This window comes from Haliotis asinina, chromosome 3, assembly GCF_037392515.1.
Source record: "Haliotis asinina isolate JCU_RB_2024 chromosome 3, JCU_Hal_asi_v2, whole genome shotgun sequence".
Taxonomy (NCBI): Eukaryota; Metazoa; Mollusca; class Gastropoda; order Lepetellida; family Haliotidae; genus Haliotis; species Haliotis asinina.
Window position 1 is genome coordinate 11454236 of NC_090282.1, and position 19125 is coordinate 11473360.

Genomic DNA, 19125 nt, shown 5'->3' on the forward strand with positions numbered 1-19125 from the left:
CAGAGCGACGTCGTCAATCGACGTCATGTGTTTGTGACGCAATCCGCCAATGAAAGATTGGGAAACATGTAACAATATCCTGACGTGAGCCCGCCAGCTGTAACATGCCTCGGTACGTCACCGTCCAGAACTTTGCAAACGTTTAACAGTACTGTTACCCCCTCTATGGCTAGATGCGTTCAATAAAGTTTCTTTGATCGCTTGCTTCAAAAAATATACATCTGCCTGCTCACACAGATGTCCATGGCAAATCTACCTTAGTAACTACTGTCCCATTTTACATGCTTCATGACTTTTACAAGTTAGTGTTTGGTAGCCTGCGTTCCTGCCACGGAAATCACATTTAAGACATTGCTGTATGGTCCTGTCGTTTTACCCTAAGATAAAATAATGTCGCTGCATTCATATATCCACAATAAACTTGGCAAATTACGTAACACATGCATACAGAAGTAAGGATGTTCCCTGTAGTCGGTTATGTCCAGGCCAATGTTCGGTTTAATTGAACACCCGTCATAATTAGTTAGATTTCAGTGTATAAATCCCCGATATCCCTCCTGATCGTTGTACATGTTACATAGCAGCAGGACGCTGAACACCGTTGATTGTTTATCGGTTACATATATCCTAGTTAGTACACAACATATGTTACCCCTCGGAAGGGGGCATATAGTAGCTGATATAAAGTCGGTGTATGCCTGGTCACGAGGGATATCGCATCTTTTAGGGAGCGGAAATTACCCAAAAGTTACCCCATGAGGAATGAGGCCTTACAGACAGTTCTTTGGAACGCTTTTTGGAAGATGTTAAGATATGTCTTGTTCTTGAGTCTTTGTGGCACCTGCCATGGAGCAACGCTTAAGGGGGCGGAAAATACAGGTACGTGTTTGCATTGCCCTCGTAAAGTCTTTGTAAATGTGCACCAGGGAAGGTTCGATATAGAATTGATCTGCAGTAACCTATGCTTGGCGTATGAGGCGACTGACGGGATCGGGTGGTCATGTTCACTGACTTGGCTGACACACGTCATCGTATATGTGATCGATGCGCATGCTGCTGATCACTGGATTGTCTGGTCCAGATACAAGCATTTACAGACCGCCGCCATATAGCCGGAATATTGCTGAGTGCGGAGGTAAACACGAACTCGCTCAACCAGCTGTGTATATGTTCTACATGTGTGAAAATAAAGGCTAACATTAAAACACATTTTTCAGGTATTAGCGTATAACACGTTCCAGAATTTGAATATGTTAGAAATACTCGCAACTACATGACATAAGATATAAATCATGGTGAAGTGGTGTGTGTTCGATGCCCATTTTGTCAGTTTTACAATTATGTTCTGACGTTAAAGAAGTGGGTGCTGATGAAGGCGACTCACGATGCTGAACTCTCATTTTCTGTGACGTGGCGTCAACAAGGACGTAATCTAACAAAGTCCTATTGACGCCATAACAGAAAGCACGCGTGAAACGTGTGTGTTCACTTTAAGGATTTGCGCTGCTTTTGTTTTCATGTGCAAACCACTGGTAAACATGATTTGTTTTTCACTAGGAACTGAGTATTTTCTACAAAATGTACTGAAAGTTTTGACATGGATATGCATTCTGTATCTAACTTTATCTTTGACGGACTCAGCTGGTAACACCCATCTGTGTTTGTCGTTCTGAACAAATCACATACACTAACACCCACATATGCCTGTCAGTCTTCACAAGAAACACACTAACACCAATCTATGCCTATCAGTCTCCACCAGTCACACATTACCACGAACCTATACCTGCAAATCTCCATTAGTCACACACTACCATGCATCTGTGTGTGTCAGTTACAATTACAATTACAATTACAGTCTCACACTACTTTGTATTTATACGTGTTAAACTACATTGATCGTACACTATGATGCATCTATGTGTGTTAAACTGCATTGATCGTACACTATGATGCATCTATGCGTGTTAAACTGCATTGATCATACACTATGGCGCATTTATGCGTGTCAGTCATCATTGGTTACGCATGCATTTGCATCTGTGAGTGTCGATCTCCACACGTTTATGCTTGTCAGCCTCAAATAGTTTCATGCTTACTTGTATCCGTGTATATCTGTTTGTACCGGTCACACACAATAACACCTCTCTGTATATGTCAGTCCTCAGTGGTCACACACAATAACACCTCTCTGTATACGTCAGTCCTCACTGGTCACACACAATAACACCTCTCTGTATAAGTCAGTCCTCACTAGTCACACACAATAACACCTCTCTGTATACGTCAGTCCTCACTGGTCACGCACAATAACACCTATCTGTATACGTCAGTCCTCACAGGTCACGCACAATAACACCTCTCTGTATACGTCAGTCCTCACTGGTCACACGCAATAGCACCTCTCTGTATACATCAATCCTCACTGGTCACACACAATAACACCTCTCTGTATATGTCAGTCCTCACTGGTCACACACAATAACACCTCTCTGTATATGTCAGTCCTCACTGGTCACACACAATAACACCTATCTGTATACGTCAGTCCTCACAGGTCACACACAGTAACACCCATCTGTATACGTCAGTCCTCACTGATCACACACAATAACACCTCTCTTTGCATGTCCGTCCTCACTGGTCACACACAATGCCACCTATCTATATATGTCGGTCCTCACTGGTCACACACACTAAAACTACTCTCCGTGTGCTCTCAGAAGGTGCACCTGGCGAGCCGGTGGTATTTCTATGGTCAAGTACAGGATCCCTGGTCCGGCAGCCTGGTCCGTTTCCCCCGGTATGTGATGACAAATATCACTGTCACTATACAGTTTCAAGATTCAAGATTCACGATTCAAGATTGTTTATTTCGGTATTATGGGTGGTGTATATAAGTGGCTATACTGTTTCAGAAGACGGATATCGAATCCGTTACGCAACATTTACTGGCATCGTTTAGTGCACATGCCCTTCAGTTAGATAGAAGAAAACTCAGAAATTCCAGCCAAAATCGGGAATAATGAAAGTGACCCCTTTTGTAATGAGTCAGTTATGTACTCAAATGGTTTAGAGATAATGAAAGTATACCTAATTTGTCATATCATTCAATTAAAATGTCATTGCGAATCTTTATTCACGAAAACATCATTTGTATCCCTGTGCGTGTATTTGAGCCCGGTAACCACAATTGTTAGATATTGCTGATTGCAACCTAAGCGTAATGGCAGCTGTGCTTGTTGGTTACCACATACATGCATGTTGCTAGGTTACGGCTGAGGATGAGCGAAGGAAGTTCTTCCACGATCGGGAGCGCTTGACACCTGACGAGGCAATCGCTCAAATGGACACCGTTAAGGAAGGTGAAGGTCAAACACCTTGGGGGTTCCCATTCTACATTGGCAATGGTCTTGACAGGCAACGTACGTACATGAATATATTATATCTGACGGGAAGTGTGATAAAACATAACTAAAACTTTCCAGACAAACATTTGCCAAAAGAGGCAAGTGGGTTGTTCAACATCTCTGTTCATCTACCTGAAAATGGGTACCCGTGGGGGATGGATCATGCTCAGGCAACTGTAGCGAAAACAGTGCAAACAACGTGCTTCCCTCGCTTCGGTTCGAAAACATTTTCAATATCAAAATATAATATCGCCAGTATCGAAGGTAGACACTCGTTTCCTCAAAGGGTTGTTCTCTCTGAAAAAGTTCATGTTTAATAGTTACTCACGTAAAATACATACAATTCAACATTGTAACCACCACTCGCTGTATATCAAATCGTTTTTCGCCTCCATTACCCCTGCGAGCTTCCGGTTCAAGGCGTGAAGGAACAGGAGAGTAAAATCTAAATAAAATATACTTGTAGAATCACATGTCCGCCATATGGAATATTTGTGGTGTTGCCTCCCTTGCTTCATTCACCCACTACACCCGAAGTGTTACTTGTAGAATAATTGTTACTAAAATGCTGATAATAACGACGGTAGATGAGAAAAGTAATTTCCAACAGTTTAACGGTGCAATTACGCAATATCTTAATTTCTGCTTATTCTTGTTTCTTCACTCCGTTAAACCGGAAGTCGTGAAGGATAACGGCGGCGAAGAACAATTTGACATGCCACGAGTGGAGCTTTAACTGTTGAATTAAATATATTGTACTTGAGTAGTTACTAATTAAAAGCTTGGAAATCTGAGAGCACAATCCTGTGATGAAATAGGTGTCTACCTTTTATGGTGACGATAATTTATTTTGATATCAAAGATATGGTTCGAATGGAAGCGAGGTAACTACGCCACCAACCTTTGCTCGCTTCGCACGCATATGGGAAGACTGGTGCTTTTCTCTTTGTTGCGCAATCCTATTTACGCTACAGTTTGCCTGTGGGCCATGTGACTAATAACCTTCTTCATCCTCAAATGCATCTTCGGTCATCCGGGAAATGACAACGAGACTGCTTGGGCACTTCGAGCATGCATTAGAAATGCACATGATAAATGGACTGTTATTATCCTGAATAAAATGTTTCCATCAAATAAACGCCCCTCCAATAAGGTTTTCTTGAATGAGATCTTGAATATGGAGTGCTTTGGTTGTATGCTCAATATCACGAGTGTATAACATAATATGGAAAACAACATGAATGTTTACAGAATATAATTCTGCTAGAACCGTGATGGTTGATTACATTTGATGACAAACATGTAAGTCTGGGATCCTGTCTCTGCTTACAGTGAATGACGTGAATCACCTCGTGAATGACGGTGTGAGTCACCACGTGAAACATTCACGAGTTAAACGTCAAGCTGTCGGGAACCACGTGATCGAGCTGGTTGTGTTTCTCGACTACCCCCTCTATTTGTTGTAAGTAGTAGGTCCGCTGTGTTTAGCGAGACAATTGATCTGTTGTCTGATTAACTTTCAAATTCCAAATTTCATGCAATATGGGTCTTACAAAAACTCATTTAAGCATCTGAACTCAGTACCAACTTAAGGTCTTAAGAACCATAAAAGTGCACTCAAAGTTGAGACACCCATCATCTCATTTGGACGGGAACAAAAGACTTGCTTGTCACGCCAAGAGACCAGAGAGGGTCTCCGCTATAATATTGCTTGGATATTGCTAGAAGCGGCCTGCACCCATACTGATAACACAAACATCGCAGCAAACTTGTTTCCTTATAATCATTAAATATACTCCAATGAACCTGATGTCTACAGCTGGCTACAACGCAACGCCGGGAACGTGGATGCTACACTAGCTGAGATGGTGGACTACTACGCCAACACCATCAATTCCGTGAGTGTGATCATAGCAATACATGCCCAATCTAGGTGGTCATTGCTGACTTGCCATTGCGTCCCCGCAAAGGGAATCTCACCTTTCTGTCTTGTGTCAAATATACCAGCACTATTCAATAAAACAGTTGCCATATTCCATACAGATGAAAGCACAGTGAGATACTATCTGACCCCAAGTCACTGTTCCAACGTTTTCGGGGTGTTTTTATGTAAGTGGTTAAGTAAGTGATGTCATTTTATTATGACGTCACGGTAATCCTTTACTTAACGGTGGTAGTCAAAGCATTGTGATGCAGTTCCATTGAAGCCATTATCTCCCAGCTGACATCGCGTAATTTAGCCCAAGATCTATCTTCTGTGAACGACACCCTGGGTGATAAGACGTCGACTGTAGACGAGAAAGGAACCTTCCACTGAAATGACCACAAAATGAGATGGTTCATTCGGATGTGATGTATAAGTAACACTATGCAAACCATAACATGTACATATACCATAATCTGTTCAGTGGACAAACCACTAACCCAGAATATGACAATAAACAAGAAATTCAGCTTCGACCCAAGTGTCACGTATATGTCACATTTACATCGTTTCAGCGATATGCTCAGTAATTATGCTCCTTAAGGTCGCTGTGCTACGCTCTTCCACTATATATTTTTTTCTGTCCATCGAATGGCAAATATACATCTTCTCCTTGTTCTTCTTCTTCTTCATCCCAGTTACAGATGGGTTCAGATCTACAATATTCGAGTCAGCATCTACCTCTTGTGACTGAGGTGTCAAGCTATCCACTCTGGTTAATAGTGACAATCAGTAAATGTTAAACTGGAATATAGCATAAAGCTTGAATTTCTTCCAAAGGCCCCTTGCACTTTTTAGGCCTAGAGGGATTTGAGTCTGGTCGGGTATACAAACCTGTTTCTGCCAGTCTTATAGGTAGATGTGTATCTCCGGATTGCCTCTTAAGACAACAATAAACCTACAACAGTTCACATCTCTAACGAACCACTCGAAATGTAATTATCGTTGCTGCATTAAAAAATAATGTCGACATGTGTTTAACTTCAAGGTCAACCGTAGACTGGCCACACTGACGAGACCAGGCTTCACAATCCAGCTGGCAGTAAATGCATTCACCGTTGCAACGGTAAGTGCTTCAGTGCTACATTTTGGTTTTCTGATTGTCATATCCTTACTGATAGTCACAGTGTTGTGTGTACCTCTTTCACCATGCCCAAACACCAACATGGCCTATATTTATACAGAAACATTTGTTTGTATGTAACTCTTATTTGTGGAAAATCCATGTACAAATTGACCTTTTTATATGTGCTTATTATGATGCGTATGAAACCAGCAAATATTTGCGCTGTGTCAACAAGCTTACTTTATTCTTCCTTTAGGCAGTAGTGGTTTACAATTAGTTCCGAAAACCCATGTTTGTTGTATGGGAAGAAACGGACATCTCGAAAAGGTGGATGTGTGACGTCAAATCCTGTCAGTGTGAACCGTTGTATATAACACTTGACTGGTTTGTCTGGTCCAGATCCGATCAGTACCAATACGCTGCGACATAGCTGAAATACTGTTCATCTTTTAACGCAAAACTAAAGTTTGTGTAATCAATGAAACGGTGTCTGTGCGGTATACAAGAAGAAGATCTGAAACGATCAAACCTGTCAGGAAGTGAGAATCACGTTTCCTGGTACCCTGTGGTATGGTAGTACGTGAGTAAGACGTGGGCAGTGTTACACAGGTACCAGACGTTGTTTCATGGACGTCCCTGCTGAACAGCAGCAACATCGTGGACGCCAACAGTTCCCTTGCAGCATTCGAAGCGTTCCTTAGTTCCCAGGGAGGCGCAATCAACGGCATTCCCTATGACCACTCCATGACCATCACCGGGTAAGTTGTCGACAAGTTTGGCTAAGGTGAAGCACGGCTCTAATGAAACCCTCGAGGTTGTGTGGGTGTGGACAAACCAATAATCATAATCAGGATGAATACGGAGTTCCATGGCCATAATGTTTCTCTACACCTAACGGGAGCGACTATGGGTGTCGGGGTAGCCCCGTGGTTCAAGCGTTCGCTCGTCACGAACAAGACTAGGTCGAGTTCCCGAAAATGTATAATGAGTGGACCCCTTTTCTGGTGTCACCCACCGTGATATTGGTGGAATATTGCTAAAACGACGTAATACCATTCTCACTCACTCATTCAGACAACTCTGGAGCATGATATAAATCATATTTTGAAATATGAGTGAAGTGAGTGAGTGAAGTATACATACCTTAGTATCTCTATATCACTCCTTTCATGTACATCATGGTCACAGTTCCCAACTGTGAACAGCTATTGAATCGGGAAAGTTTAAGAATGTGTGGTCTCTGAAAATGGGATTTAATCATGTTGGATAGACAACAGCATGGCAAGTGTAGAAATAAATATGTCTATTTTAAATATATTCAACAATCATATTATTACAGTTTTGACCTGGCGAGAGGAGGGGCGAACGCGTCTGTAGGTAAGAATACGGATTGTGCCTTTCCGGTGTTGTATCTTTAACTATTATATTTTTCATACACCTTAAATAATCAGCTGACTCCGGAGCATACTTAGAAATACCAGCTGCTACCTGGCATGTCAAATGCAAGTTGTAACCCATGTGTTGCCTGTGTTGTACAGGTCTGGCCAATATCCTCGTGTGTAATCCAGCGTCTGGCTCCATTCACGAGGATGTCCGCTCAGAAGCTCTCGGGGTCATTATCGCAAACGGAATAGGAAGAGCGTAAGACTCAGACTCGTCTTTTGTAACGCTTTTAATCTCTGGGGCCACGCATTAGAAACCGACCATTCTATAAGATATTTTGCTCCCCAGCTCACAACTATGAAGGGACTGATCCTTTACTACCGAGTGAGTGAGTTTAAATTTAACCCTTTAGTGCCCCACCTATCATATTTAGTATCTAGTGTCCGCCATGGAGTAACTGGAGTTATCTCCCTTGATCCATGCAATTTCGCCAGTCATGCAGTAGTTTAGTACACATATTAGCTCTGCATGCTTAGTGCAGAAAGGTCATCCAAGACGGCGATTTGCATGACACACACATGATGTCCATGTGCACTCACACATTCACTGAATATTACATGCTGGTACAGGTGAAATTAAGTTTTATTTTTGGTATTTTCCGCGCTCATGGATATCCATGCATCTGTATACTATGCATGCTATTTACATATTAATAACTCTAATTTAATATTACCATATGTGATAGGTGATGTGCATCATATATGATTAGACTGGTTCCCCTGCCCAATTCCGCTCTGCTTGTTGAGCGTAGCATAGGCAGAATACCAGTCTACATATATGATACAGCGGGAATGACGTCAATATGTAAGGGGAGGTTACTCTAATATTGCTTTCTTATGATGCCTTTCAAATCTCCATTTTTTATGCTACAAATACCAGTTTTGTTATTGTATGATGACAGTTAAGACGGTAATTGTTTTCTGGTAAAAGATCTGTTGAAAAGAGCGTGAGTAGTGGTCTCAAAAAAATCATTAGTAGGTGACAAATCGCTATACAGCATGCCACGGCATAACTCGAGCTGGTCACGAATGACTGCTGGTTAACATTAACATTTCATAATCAATACACTTTACATGATATTCAGATGGGAATGACAGCAATAGATTCCTTTCATTTGACATTTGGAGATATTTTAAGTCACCATTTGAACCATTTCCTTGGGTGAAATATGACGTTTTACTACTTTCGAAATCTGTCACCTGGACAAATATTATAAAGACAGGTAGAGATATTTTAATGTAACATTCGACTTCATGTTCAGTACATATGGGCTTCAGAAAAATAGGTTTTGTTTTGGAGCTCGTTTCACAGGGTGGACATAGCTTAAATTGATTGTAAACACCTGTGATAGCTTACTACAGTTATTTACTGTCCTTCGATGACAGGATTCTATATTAAAACTACATGCACCTGTCATATGTGTATAACTTTTCTAGTCACGATATGGTTTTAGTGCTACAGATGGTAACTCATTTCGATAACCATGGGCCTTTAGATTCATGTTTACTATATCCTGCCGACTGTCAAACACTTACAATGTTTCTGCTCACAAAATACAGCTGAGCTCAATTTTCCCAAAGCTGATTCAATTTCCTGTATGCAAATTCAGTTAGTAAAACAGTTGTTTAAACAAATATAATGTTAGTTTTGTTTGTTATATGATATTGTATCATATATGATACACAATACTCTTATTCCCATTGTATTATGTTCGATACATTTTGTAAATCCTTGAATTGTACAGATATTTTCGGGAAAAAAACGCTGTGGATGTGTTCAAATATGACTGCTAGATATATGTTAACAATATGTTAGAATTTACCGATGCAAACTTCGTATAGTGGGTACTAGCGGGTTAAAGTCACATAGACAGTATTTCACACAGTAACTGTGTATTAATATAAGGAACCGTTCATAATTTAGGGCTGTGCTGTGGGGGAGGGGGTGTATGATGAACAGAACATCTGTACAAAATTGATGATCATCCTACCTCACCAGAACAAAATGGACGGGGACCCCGTCCCTTAAAATTATCACCACCACCACCTTGTCTCTCCTCTCCCCCTTCCCTATGAATTGCGAACGGTCCTTAAACGAACTTACATGATACTGATCCCTAACTATGTTCAGTAATCACGAGTAAGCCGCATTGTGAATGTTCGAATGAAATAATTGCAAAATAATTTTTACACAGCAAAACGGAGAAATCAATAATAATGAATTCTATATGCCCCGATGTGAGCATTCACGTGTGTATGTATACAGCTCACACAAAGGTAGGGCCAAGTGAATGCATCACATCTCTACAGTCAATCTATTAATAGTATTATGTTACTTTCGTTTTCAGTCTGAGTGCGAGGACCGACGGAGAGTTAAATCTCTGCTCCAGCAACGACAACTTCATCATGTCGCAGTTTATCCAGTCACCGCCCGCGATCCGTGCCTCCAATCCCTGGATCTATTCCACATGCTCCTCCGACAGTGTACAGACCTATCTACAAACGTTAGTACCAGAACATTGATCTCTAGGGGTTTCTACTTCACTTGCTACTCAGTGTACAGATCTACCTACAAACGTCAGTACCAGAACATTGATCTCTAGGGGTTTCTACTTCACTTGCTACTCAGTGTACAGATCTACCTACAAACGCTAGTACCAGAACATTGATCTCTAGGGGTTTCTACTTCACTTGCTACTCAGTGTACAGATCTACCTACAAACGTTAGTACCAAAACATTGATCTCTAGGGGTTTCTACATCACTTGCTACTCAGTGTACAGACCTACCTACAAACGTTAGTACCAGAACATTGATCTCTAGGGGTTACTACTTCACTTGCTACTCAGTGTACAGATCTACCTACATACGTTAGTACCAGAACATTGATCTCTAGGGGTTTCTACTTCACATGCTACTCAGTGTACAGATCTACCTACAAACGTTAGTACCAGAACATTGATCTCTAGGGGTTTCTACTTCACTTGCTACTCAGTGTACAGATCTACCTACAAACATTAGTACCAGAACATTGATCTCTAGGAGTTACTACTTCACTTGCTACTCAGTGTACAGATCTACCTACAAACGTTAGTACCAAAACATTGATCTCTAGGGGTTTCTACATCACTTGCTACTCAGTGTACAGACCTACCTACAAACGCTAGTACCAGAACATTGATCTCTAGGGGTTTCTACTTCACTTGCTACTCAGTGTACAGATCTACCTACAAACATTAGTACCAGAACATTGATCTCTAGGAGTTACTACTTCACTTGCTACTCAGTGTACAGATCTACCTACAAACGCTAGTACCAGAACATTGATCTCTAGGGGTTTCTACTTCACTTGCTACTCAGTGTACAGATCTACCTACAAACGTTTGTACCAGAACATTGATCTCTAGGGGTTACTACTTCACTTGCTACTCAGTGTACAGATCTACCTACAAACATTAGTACCAGAACATTGATCTCTAGGAGTTTCAACTTCACTTGCTACTCAGTGTACAGATCTACCTACAAACGCTAGTACCTACCAGAACATTGATCTCTAGGGGTTTCTACTTCACTTGCTACTCAGTGTACAGATCTATCTACAAACGTTAGTACCAGAACATTGATCTTTAGGGGTTACTACTTCACTTGCTACTCAGTGTACAGATCTACCTACAAACATTAGTACCAGAACATTGATCTCTAGGAGTTACTACTTCACTTGCTACTCAGTGTACAGATCTACCTACAAACGCTAGTACCAGAACATTGATCTCTAGGGGTTTCTACTTCACTTGCTACTCAGTGTACAGACCTACCTACAAACGTTAGTACCAGACCATTGATCTCTAGGGGTTACTACTTCACTTGCTACTCAGTGTACAGATCTACCTACAAACGTCAGTACCAGAACATTGATCTCTAGGGGTTTCTACTTCACTTGCTACTCAGTGTACAGATCTACCTACAAACGCTAGTACCAGAACATTGATCTCTAGGGGTTTCTACTTCACTTGCTACTCAGTGTACAGATCTACCTACAAACGTTAGTACCAAAACATTGATCTCTAGGGGTTTCTACATCACTTGCTACTCAGTGTACAGACCTACCTACAAACGTTAGTACCAGAACATTGATCTCTAGGGGTTACTACTTCACTTGCTACTCAGTGTACAGATCTACCTACATACGTTAGTACCAGAACATTGATCTCTAGGGGTTTCTACTTCACATGCTACTCAGTGTACAGATCTACCTACAAACGTTAGTACCAGAACATTGATCTCTAGGGGTTTCTACTTCACTTGCTACTCAGTGTACAGATCTACCTACAAACATTAGTACCAGAACATTGATCTCTAGGAGTTACTACTTCACTTGCTACTCAGTGTACAGATCTACCTACAAACGTTAGTACCAAAACATTGATCTCTAGGGGTTTCTACATCACTTGCTACTCAGTGTACAGACCTACCTACAAACGCTAGTACCAGAACATTGATCTCTAGGGGTTTCTACTTCACTTGCTACTCAGTGTACAGATCTACCTACAAACATTAGTACCAGAACATTGATCTCTAGGAGTTACTACTTCACTTGCTACTCAGTGTACAGATCTACCTACAAACGCTAGTACCAGAACATTGATCTCTAGGGGTTTCTACTTCACTTGCTACTCAGTGTACAGATCTACCTACAAACGTTTGTACCAGAACATTGATCTCTAGGGGTTACTACTTCACTTGCTACTCAGTGTACAGATCTACCTACAAACATTAGTACCAGAACATTGATCTCTAGGAGTTTCAACTTCACTTGCTACTCAGTGTACAGATCTACCTACAAACGCTAGTACCTACCAGAACATTGATCTCTAGGGGTTTCTACTTCACTTGCTACTCAGTGTACAGATCTATCTACAAACGTTAGTACCAGAACATTGATCTTTAGGGGTTACTACTTCACTTGCTACTCAGTGTACAGATCTACCTACAAACATTAGTACCAGAACATTGATCTCTAGGAGTTACTACTTCACTTGCTACTCAGTGTACAGATCTACCTACAAACGCTAGTACCAGAACATTGATCTCTAGGGGTTTCTACTTCACTTGCTACTCAGTGTACAGACCTACCTACAAACGTTAGTACCAGAACATTGATCTCTAGGGGTTACTACTTCACTTGCTACTCAGTGTACAGATCTACCTACAAACATTAGTACCAGACCATTGATCTCTAGGGGTTTCAACTTCACTTGCTACTCAGTGTACAGATCTACCTACAAACGCTAGTACCAGAACATTGATCTCTAGGGGTTTCTACTTCACTTGCTACTCAGTGTACAGATCTATCTACAAACGTTAGTACCAGAACATTGATCTCTAGGGGTTACTACTTCACTTGCTACTCAGTGTACAGACCTACCTACAAACGTTAGTACCAGAACATTGATCTCTAGGGGTTTCTACTCCTCCGACAGAGTGCATATCTATTTGTGTTGTGTGTATCTGACGATCGTGAAGGAGTGACTAGTATGTTTATGCTGATGGTGTATCTCCAGACCGGCAGCGGCGTGTACACTCACACTGTCAGGAGCTCCCATCAACCTGGCTCCTTTCCTCGTCCCGGAGTTTGGACAGAAGTACCCGGCCGATGTCCAGTGCCAGCTGTACTACGGTCCTGGGTCCAAATTTTGTCGGGTATGATTGCTAATTAGATAATGAAATGACAAGTACAAGACCTCTGCCTGTGTTCAAATACTGTCCAGAATAATTGATTCGACAGTTGTTTCATCCGGGCAACAGCAGTTTGTAACAGTGTGATTGCACGTGATTGTTAATGAATTGTGGATATACTAACAATAATACCAGACATTTTAATTAGGTTTCTCATAACACAATTCATTACTACCGAAAACAAGCGATCTGAAATGGAGAACAGCGAGAATACGATGTCTTCTTTAGGGATCACAAATTTCATGAAAAAATAATGAAACATTTTACTTTTTAAAATCCAGCTGTACAGTTCACACAAATACTACATGCTGAGAAAAAGTCTAACCGATTCAAAAACAAACGTTCGCTCGTCACGGTCGTCACACTCGTCATGGTCGAGTCCCCAGATGGGTGTAATGTGTGAAGCCATATATAAGTCGTGATATTGCTGGATTATTGCTAAAAGCGGAGTTTAACCAAACTCATGCAACGCAAAAAAAAATGCAAAAACGCAACGTCAACTTGAAAACCTTGACAGTATGTTATAGCATGACACAAATGCTTTCTTGCTCTAACCGAGAGGATCAAAGAACTTAAAATTGCGATGTCCAAGGAATATTGTACTCATGTATGTGTCAAAGTTATAATTAAACCCCCTTCATAATGTATCAGTGAATGTAGCTTTAACCAACGAACAAAAACACACGAATGGTATACAGAAGATATAGATGCTTTTACATTGTTGCTTGACAACATGAATTTATTCCGACATGTTACTGCTGTGGCATAACAGAAGTTGTTAGACATCAACTTTAGTCCATCTTAAAGTACGCAACTATTGCCAACTGTTTAATGTATAATTCATAGTGGTTCTGTTCATCTTTTGTACAGCAACTATACTTCACTGGAGCAAGAACTTTCGACAACATGTGTCATGAATTTTTCTGCCTTTTCCCTGGTGACGGAAACTGCTACCCCAACCTAGCACATGACGGGACAACTTGTGGGAACAGGAAGGTGAACTCACGTGCTGTCATCGGCGCTTTGATATCATGAATTCTTGAGCCATGGTATAGCGTCAAGTCAGTCATACTGACCTATAACATAACAGCTTCAGAGCCATAGTATAGCGTCAAGTCAATCATCCTGACCTATAACATCAAAGTTTGATTACTTGAATCAATCATGTCGTGTCCCCAAAGTCTTCCAATAATGTAAATGGAACGCCACATGTTTTGATGTAGTAATGCACACCATATATGTTCACCCTATTGTTAGTGAAGCATAAAATAACCATACATCCATTATGGAAAAGGACATAAGAGGTTTGTTTTATTTCCTGTTAGTTGTTCGTGTATCACGGAAGTATATTCAGACTGAATTCGCTTGGTTTACTTGTAATTTCAACACTTTTTCAGTTCTGCCAGCAAGGCCTGTGTGTCTTCTCCTTGGCAGCACCAGCGACCCCAGGTGAGCAGCGTTACGTCACTAACATGGTGTTGCTAGGCAACATGTATCTGTAACTATACGAACTAATGTGTACCATGTCATAAGGCAATATCACAACGTATCACATGGTCTTAGTGGGCGATAGTAATCTGTTAGTGAGACTAGTGAACACTAAAACGTATGATATGGTACCATTAAACCACACGTAATGCGTACCATATGATGCCACACGGCTTGTTAGAAAATGGCAAAATGTAATAAAGCGTTATATCTTAGATTACGCTTTCCACGTAAAGTACAAATGAGAGCAGGTTTGTATCATTTGTTTTGAGTCCAGTCTGGGATATATGTACTCACGATTTGGCAACTCTGACATCGCGGGTTCAACACCTTACACAACTAAAATGTTTACTTACCTACGAAAGAGTTATCCCAAGCATAGAATTTATTTTTGTTTGACCACTTTCTTGAAGGCATAATTTCGAAAATGCCTTGATCAGAGGGTTACACAAAATACGCGAAGTTGTCGGGTTATCTGTTTTGTACCACCAGTGTGTTAAAGGTCTAACCCTTTGGCATTATCTTGATACATCGTGTTTTAACAGCATTGTTCAAAGTGGCGTCAAAATAACTCACTCACTCGTTAAGTAAGCCGCGTTCTAGGTCATCATCAGCACTCGCTCGCGATTTCATACCCTGATGTCGCTTTCTGAAGAAAACTCGGTGCTAATGAAGATGGGATCACAACGCAATTGGTAAGTTTAATGAATTGGTTTATAACTCAGTGAAACTCAGTGACTTCTTTTAAAAACAGTTTACAGGATGGAAAAAATCTAATAACGTTCAATCGACGCTTCTGGCAAGCAGGGCTTTCTTAAAAGGCACATGGATCCATTGAAAATCCAAGGATTTATCTCGACAATGTAATAACATGATTGCTGATGAGATGTGAAATAATTTCAAGGAATTACTCATTCCTGCAACCAATGTAAACGTTGGGGGTTTTGATGGAACCAGACCCGTGAAGGTCCCGGGGTAGAATAGGCCTTCAGCAACCCATGCTTGCCATAAAAGGCGACTCAGCTTGTCGTAAGAAGCGACTAACGGGATCGGGTGGTCAGGCTTGCTGACTTGGTTGACACATGTCATCGGTTCCCAATTGCGCAGACTGATGCTCATGTTGTTGAACACTGGATTGTCTGGTCCAGACTCGATTATTTACAGACCGCCGCCATATAGCTGGAATATTACTGAGTGCGGCGTAAAACTAAACTCACTCACTCATTTTGATGGAACAAGCCGTGAAAGGTGTATCAAGTCCTGACTATTCAGACTGAGACAAAGAAGATCCAAGAACTAGAAATAAACTAGGCCAGGAAATCAAGCCCCAAAAGGCACCTGAGCTTTTCAAAAATGCAAATTTCACAACTAAATGCTGAAAATTACTGTATAACGCTAGCGTGTTTCCGGATAATCGGAACATCGATGTGATTATCCAGATGCATAAGAAAGGTAATAAGTCTGAGCCTAACAAATATCGTGGCATATCATTGTTGGATATGATGAGTAAAATATTTTGCTCTATCCCTGACGCCGGAATTCCTCTTTGGATGGAATTACACGAGATTTAACATGAGTTTTCAAGCAGAATTCAGAGCTGACTATTCAACAATCGATAACATATTTGTCCTTAAATCCCTATACCAAAAATATCTGAGAAAACACACACCTTTATGCCGCTTTTATTGACTCTAGAAAAAAACATTATTTTGTTTATAAAAACATGCTGTTGCCTCCTCTTCTCACCAAAGTTGTACATGGTAAAATGCTCAGTTTGCTGAAAGAGATGTATGATAAGGTATCGGTTTGTGCTAAAGTTAAAAATCAGACATCTGAAATCTTTAACACATCATCTAGGATAAAGCCAGGTCGCATGCTTAGCTCAGATCTGTTTATATATTTATCAGTGAGTGAGGTGAGTGAACAATTATTGATTAAGAGGGATAATTATCAAAGATTATTTAAATAGTATTTTATTACAGCTTCTTGCAGATGATGTTACCTTGCTTGATGACACTGTTATTGGTTTACAAAGAAAACTTGTTACATGATGTCGTGCAACAGGGTCACGTACATGCGCCTACTTTTACAGATTTTCCAGTGTTTGGATTACACTGGAGTGTGGGGATATTGAAATTTGTATAAATTAATTTAGCCAAAGATGCAAATACAGTGGAATTCAAAATTGGAATTTTTCAAACCACAAAAGTACATGTTGGAACTCAGTCATAACAAGGACCTCATACGCATTTTATGTAAAATCCGCAATGTGAACCGTACGCTGAATGTTCACCAACGTTATAATACTATTATAAATAACAATGTGCTGATATATGAGAAATGTGATTTGATGTTACACAAGTTGAATTTCATTTTCTTCGTGTGTCCATTTAATTATGTACATAGAAAACTGTCTTTACCCACTTATTACCATAAGTTTAACTTTTAACAACAACTGTATATCTGTTGAAGTCTATTGCAATATGTGCAATTTGCCTTTATGAAAATGAACTAATTACATTCTTTTATCGGCAAAATATTGTTTTCATTATTTGTACTCTTGGCCATGCGGATTCAAATCTTGAAAATAACCTCTTATTATGTCGTAAGCAGAAATACACAGTAGTTAGTCTTTGACAGAGCTCGGTAGTTAATTCTTGTGGAAACTGTGCCGGTTTCCTTCTCAGCGTATTCTGATGTGAAACTATTTGCCCCGAATTATACTTACAACAATCTCCAGGTTATTTGTACTATTTCCTTTATGTTTTGCAGCCCTGTGCCAGGTTGGAAAATGATCAGCCTCTCCCCATAGGAAAGCAACATTAAAATAAATATCTATAGATGTATCATTGGGAGTTCTTGTTGCGTTTACATAACATTGATTAAGGATGTTTAGTTTGAACTGCATTTGTCATATTCATGAAAAGAACAGAAGACTTTATCTGTTACTTAATGTTCAAATACATTTTCTTCAACTCTGTCTTTGAACATGAAAGAACGGTCTGTTTACAGGATTAATAACTGCATATATTACAGTAGGTTTATCATTCCCGTTGAAGGATATGCCTGACATTAAACGTATCCTTGACTGCTTGTGGGAACTACTGCCAAGAGACGTACAGGAATATATTGTGCTAAAATGCTGACTGGCACGTTTAATCTATCGTCCAAAAATGCATGCACACACGTGCATGCGCGTTTATCGGTTAAATAGGCCCTAATTTAAAGTCTTCTTTGAAAGTAGTTATGGTTTCATACATGGCATATGCCGAACCATAGTACAGTTATACAGCCACCATGGGTTGCATCTTAATATTGCAATGGTTTCAGAGAGATGCCCCGCTGGTGACGACCCCACCGTAACATGTGACCCCGCGCTGTGTTCAGTTGCTCCAGCCGCAGTCAGAGATCAACTCTGCTGCGCCACGTGCAAGCCTGTGGTCACAGCGTTCACGCTTCCCCCAACAAACCCTGCCGGAACCACGGCCTCTATGATGGCGGGGCCTACAGGAGGAGCACCTAGAGCAGGAACAACAGCCTCCATGATGGCAGGACCTACAGGAGGGGCATCTAGAGTAGGAACGACTGCATCGATGATGGCAGGACCTACAGGAGGAGCACCTAGAGCAGGAACAACAGCCTCCATGATGGCAGGACCTACAAGGCAACCTGCTGCAAGGACGACAGCATCGATGTTTTCTGCAGTTGGGGGAGGCGGACAGGGTGCCCGCACAACAGCATCCGTCTTTCCTGTTGTAGCTTGAGCGTCATCTGTCCCTTACATATCAACTGGCAACATGCTCCACTGTGTAAAAAGTAATGTCTTTGACTCGCAACCACTTACCGTTGGACTGCCAGCTTATTTTAATCAGTAATCAGTATCTCAAACCTTTAACAAAGCACCTGTAACTTGACTGAACAAGTAACTGTTCATGATCCGTTTCCCGGGTTAATACCAACGCATTGTCTGTTTGCTTCGGTATGTATCGGTATGGCTTCT

The 19125-nt window shown here is 40.9% G+C and overlaps 1 protein-coding gene across 1 annotated transcript; it reads left to right on the forward strand.

Moving 5' to 3' along the window:
- The first annotated feature begins 846 nt into the window (after window positions 1-846).
- Window positions 847-18889, forward strand: LOC137277389 (A disintegrin and metalloproteinase with thrombospondin motifs 4-like). Its single transcript, XM_067809095.1, has 13 exons — window positions 847-879; window positions 3272-3425; window positions 4743-4872; window positions 5230-5308; window positions 6383-6460; window positions 7070-7218; window positions 7800-7837; window positions 7999-8101; window positions 10251-10406; window positions 13463-13601; window positions 14508-14633; window positions 15035-15086; window positions 18456-18889. Exons 1-13 carry the CDS (start codon window positions 847-849, stop codon window positions 18887-18889), a joined length of 1671 nt encoding a protein of 556 aa, XP_067665196.1.
- Window positions 18890-19125: the final 236 nt, after the last annotated feature.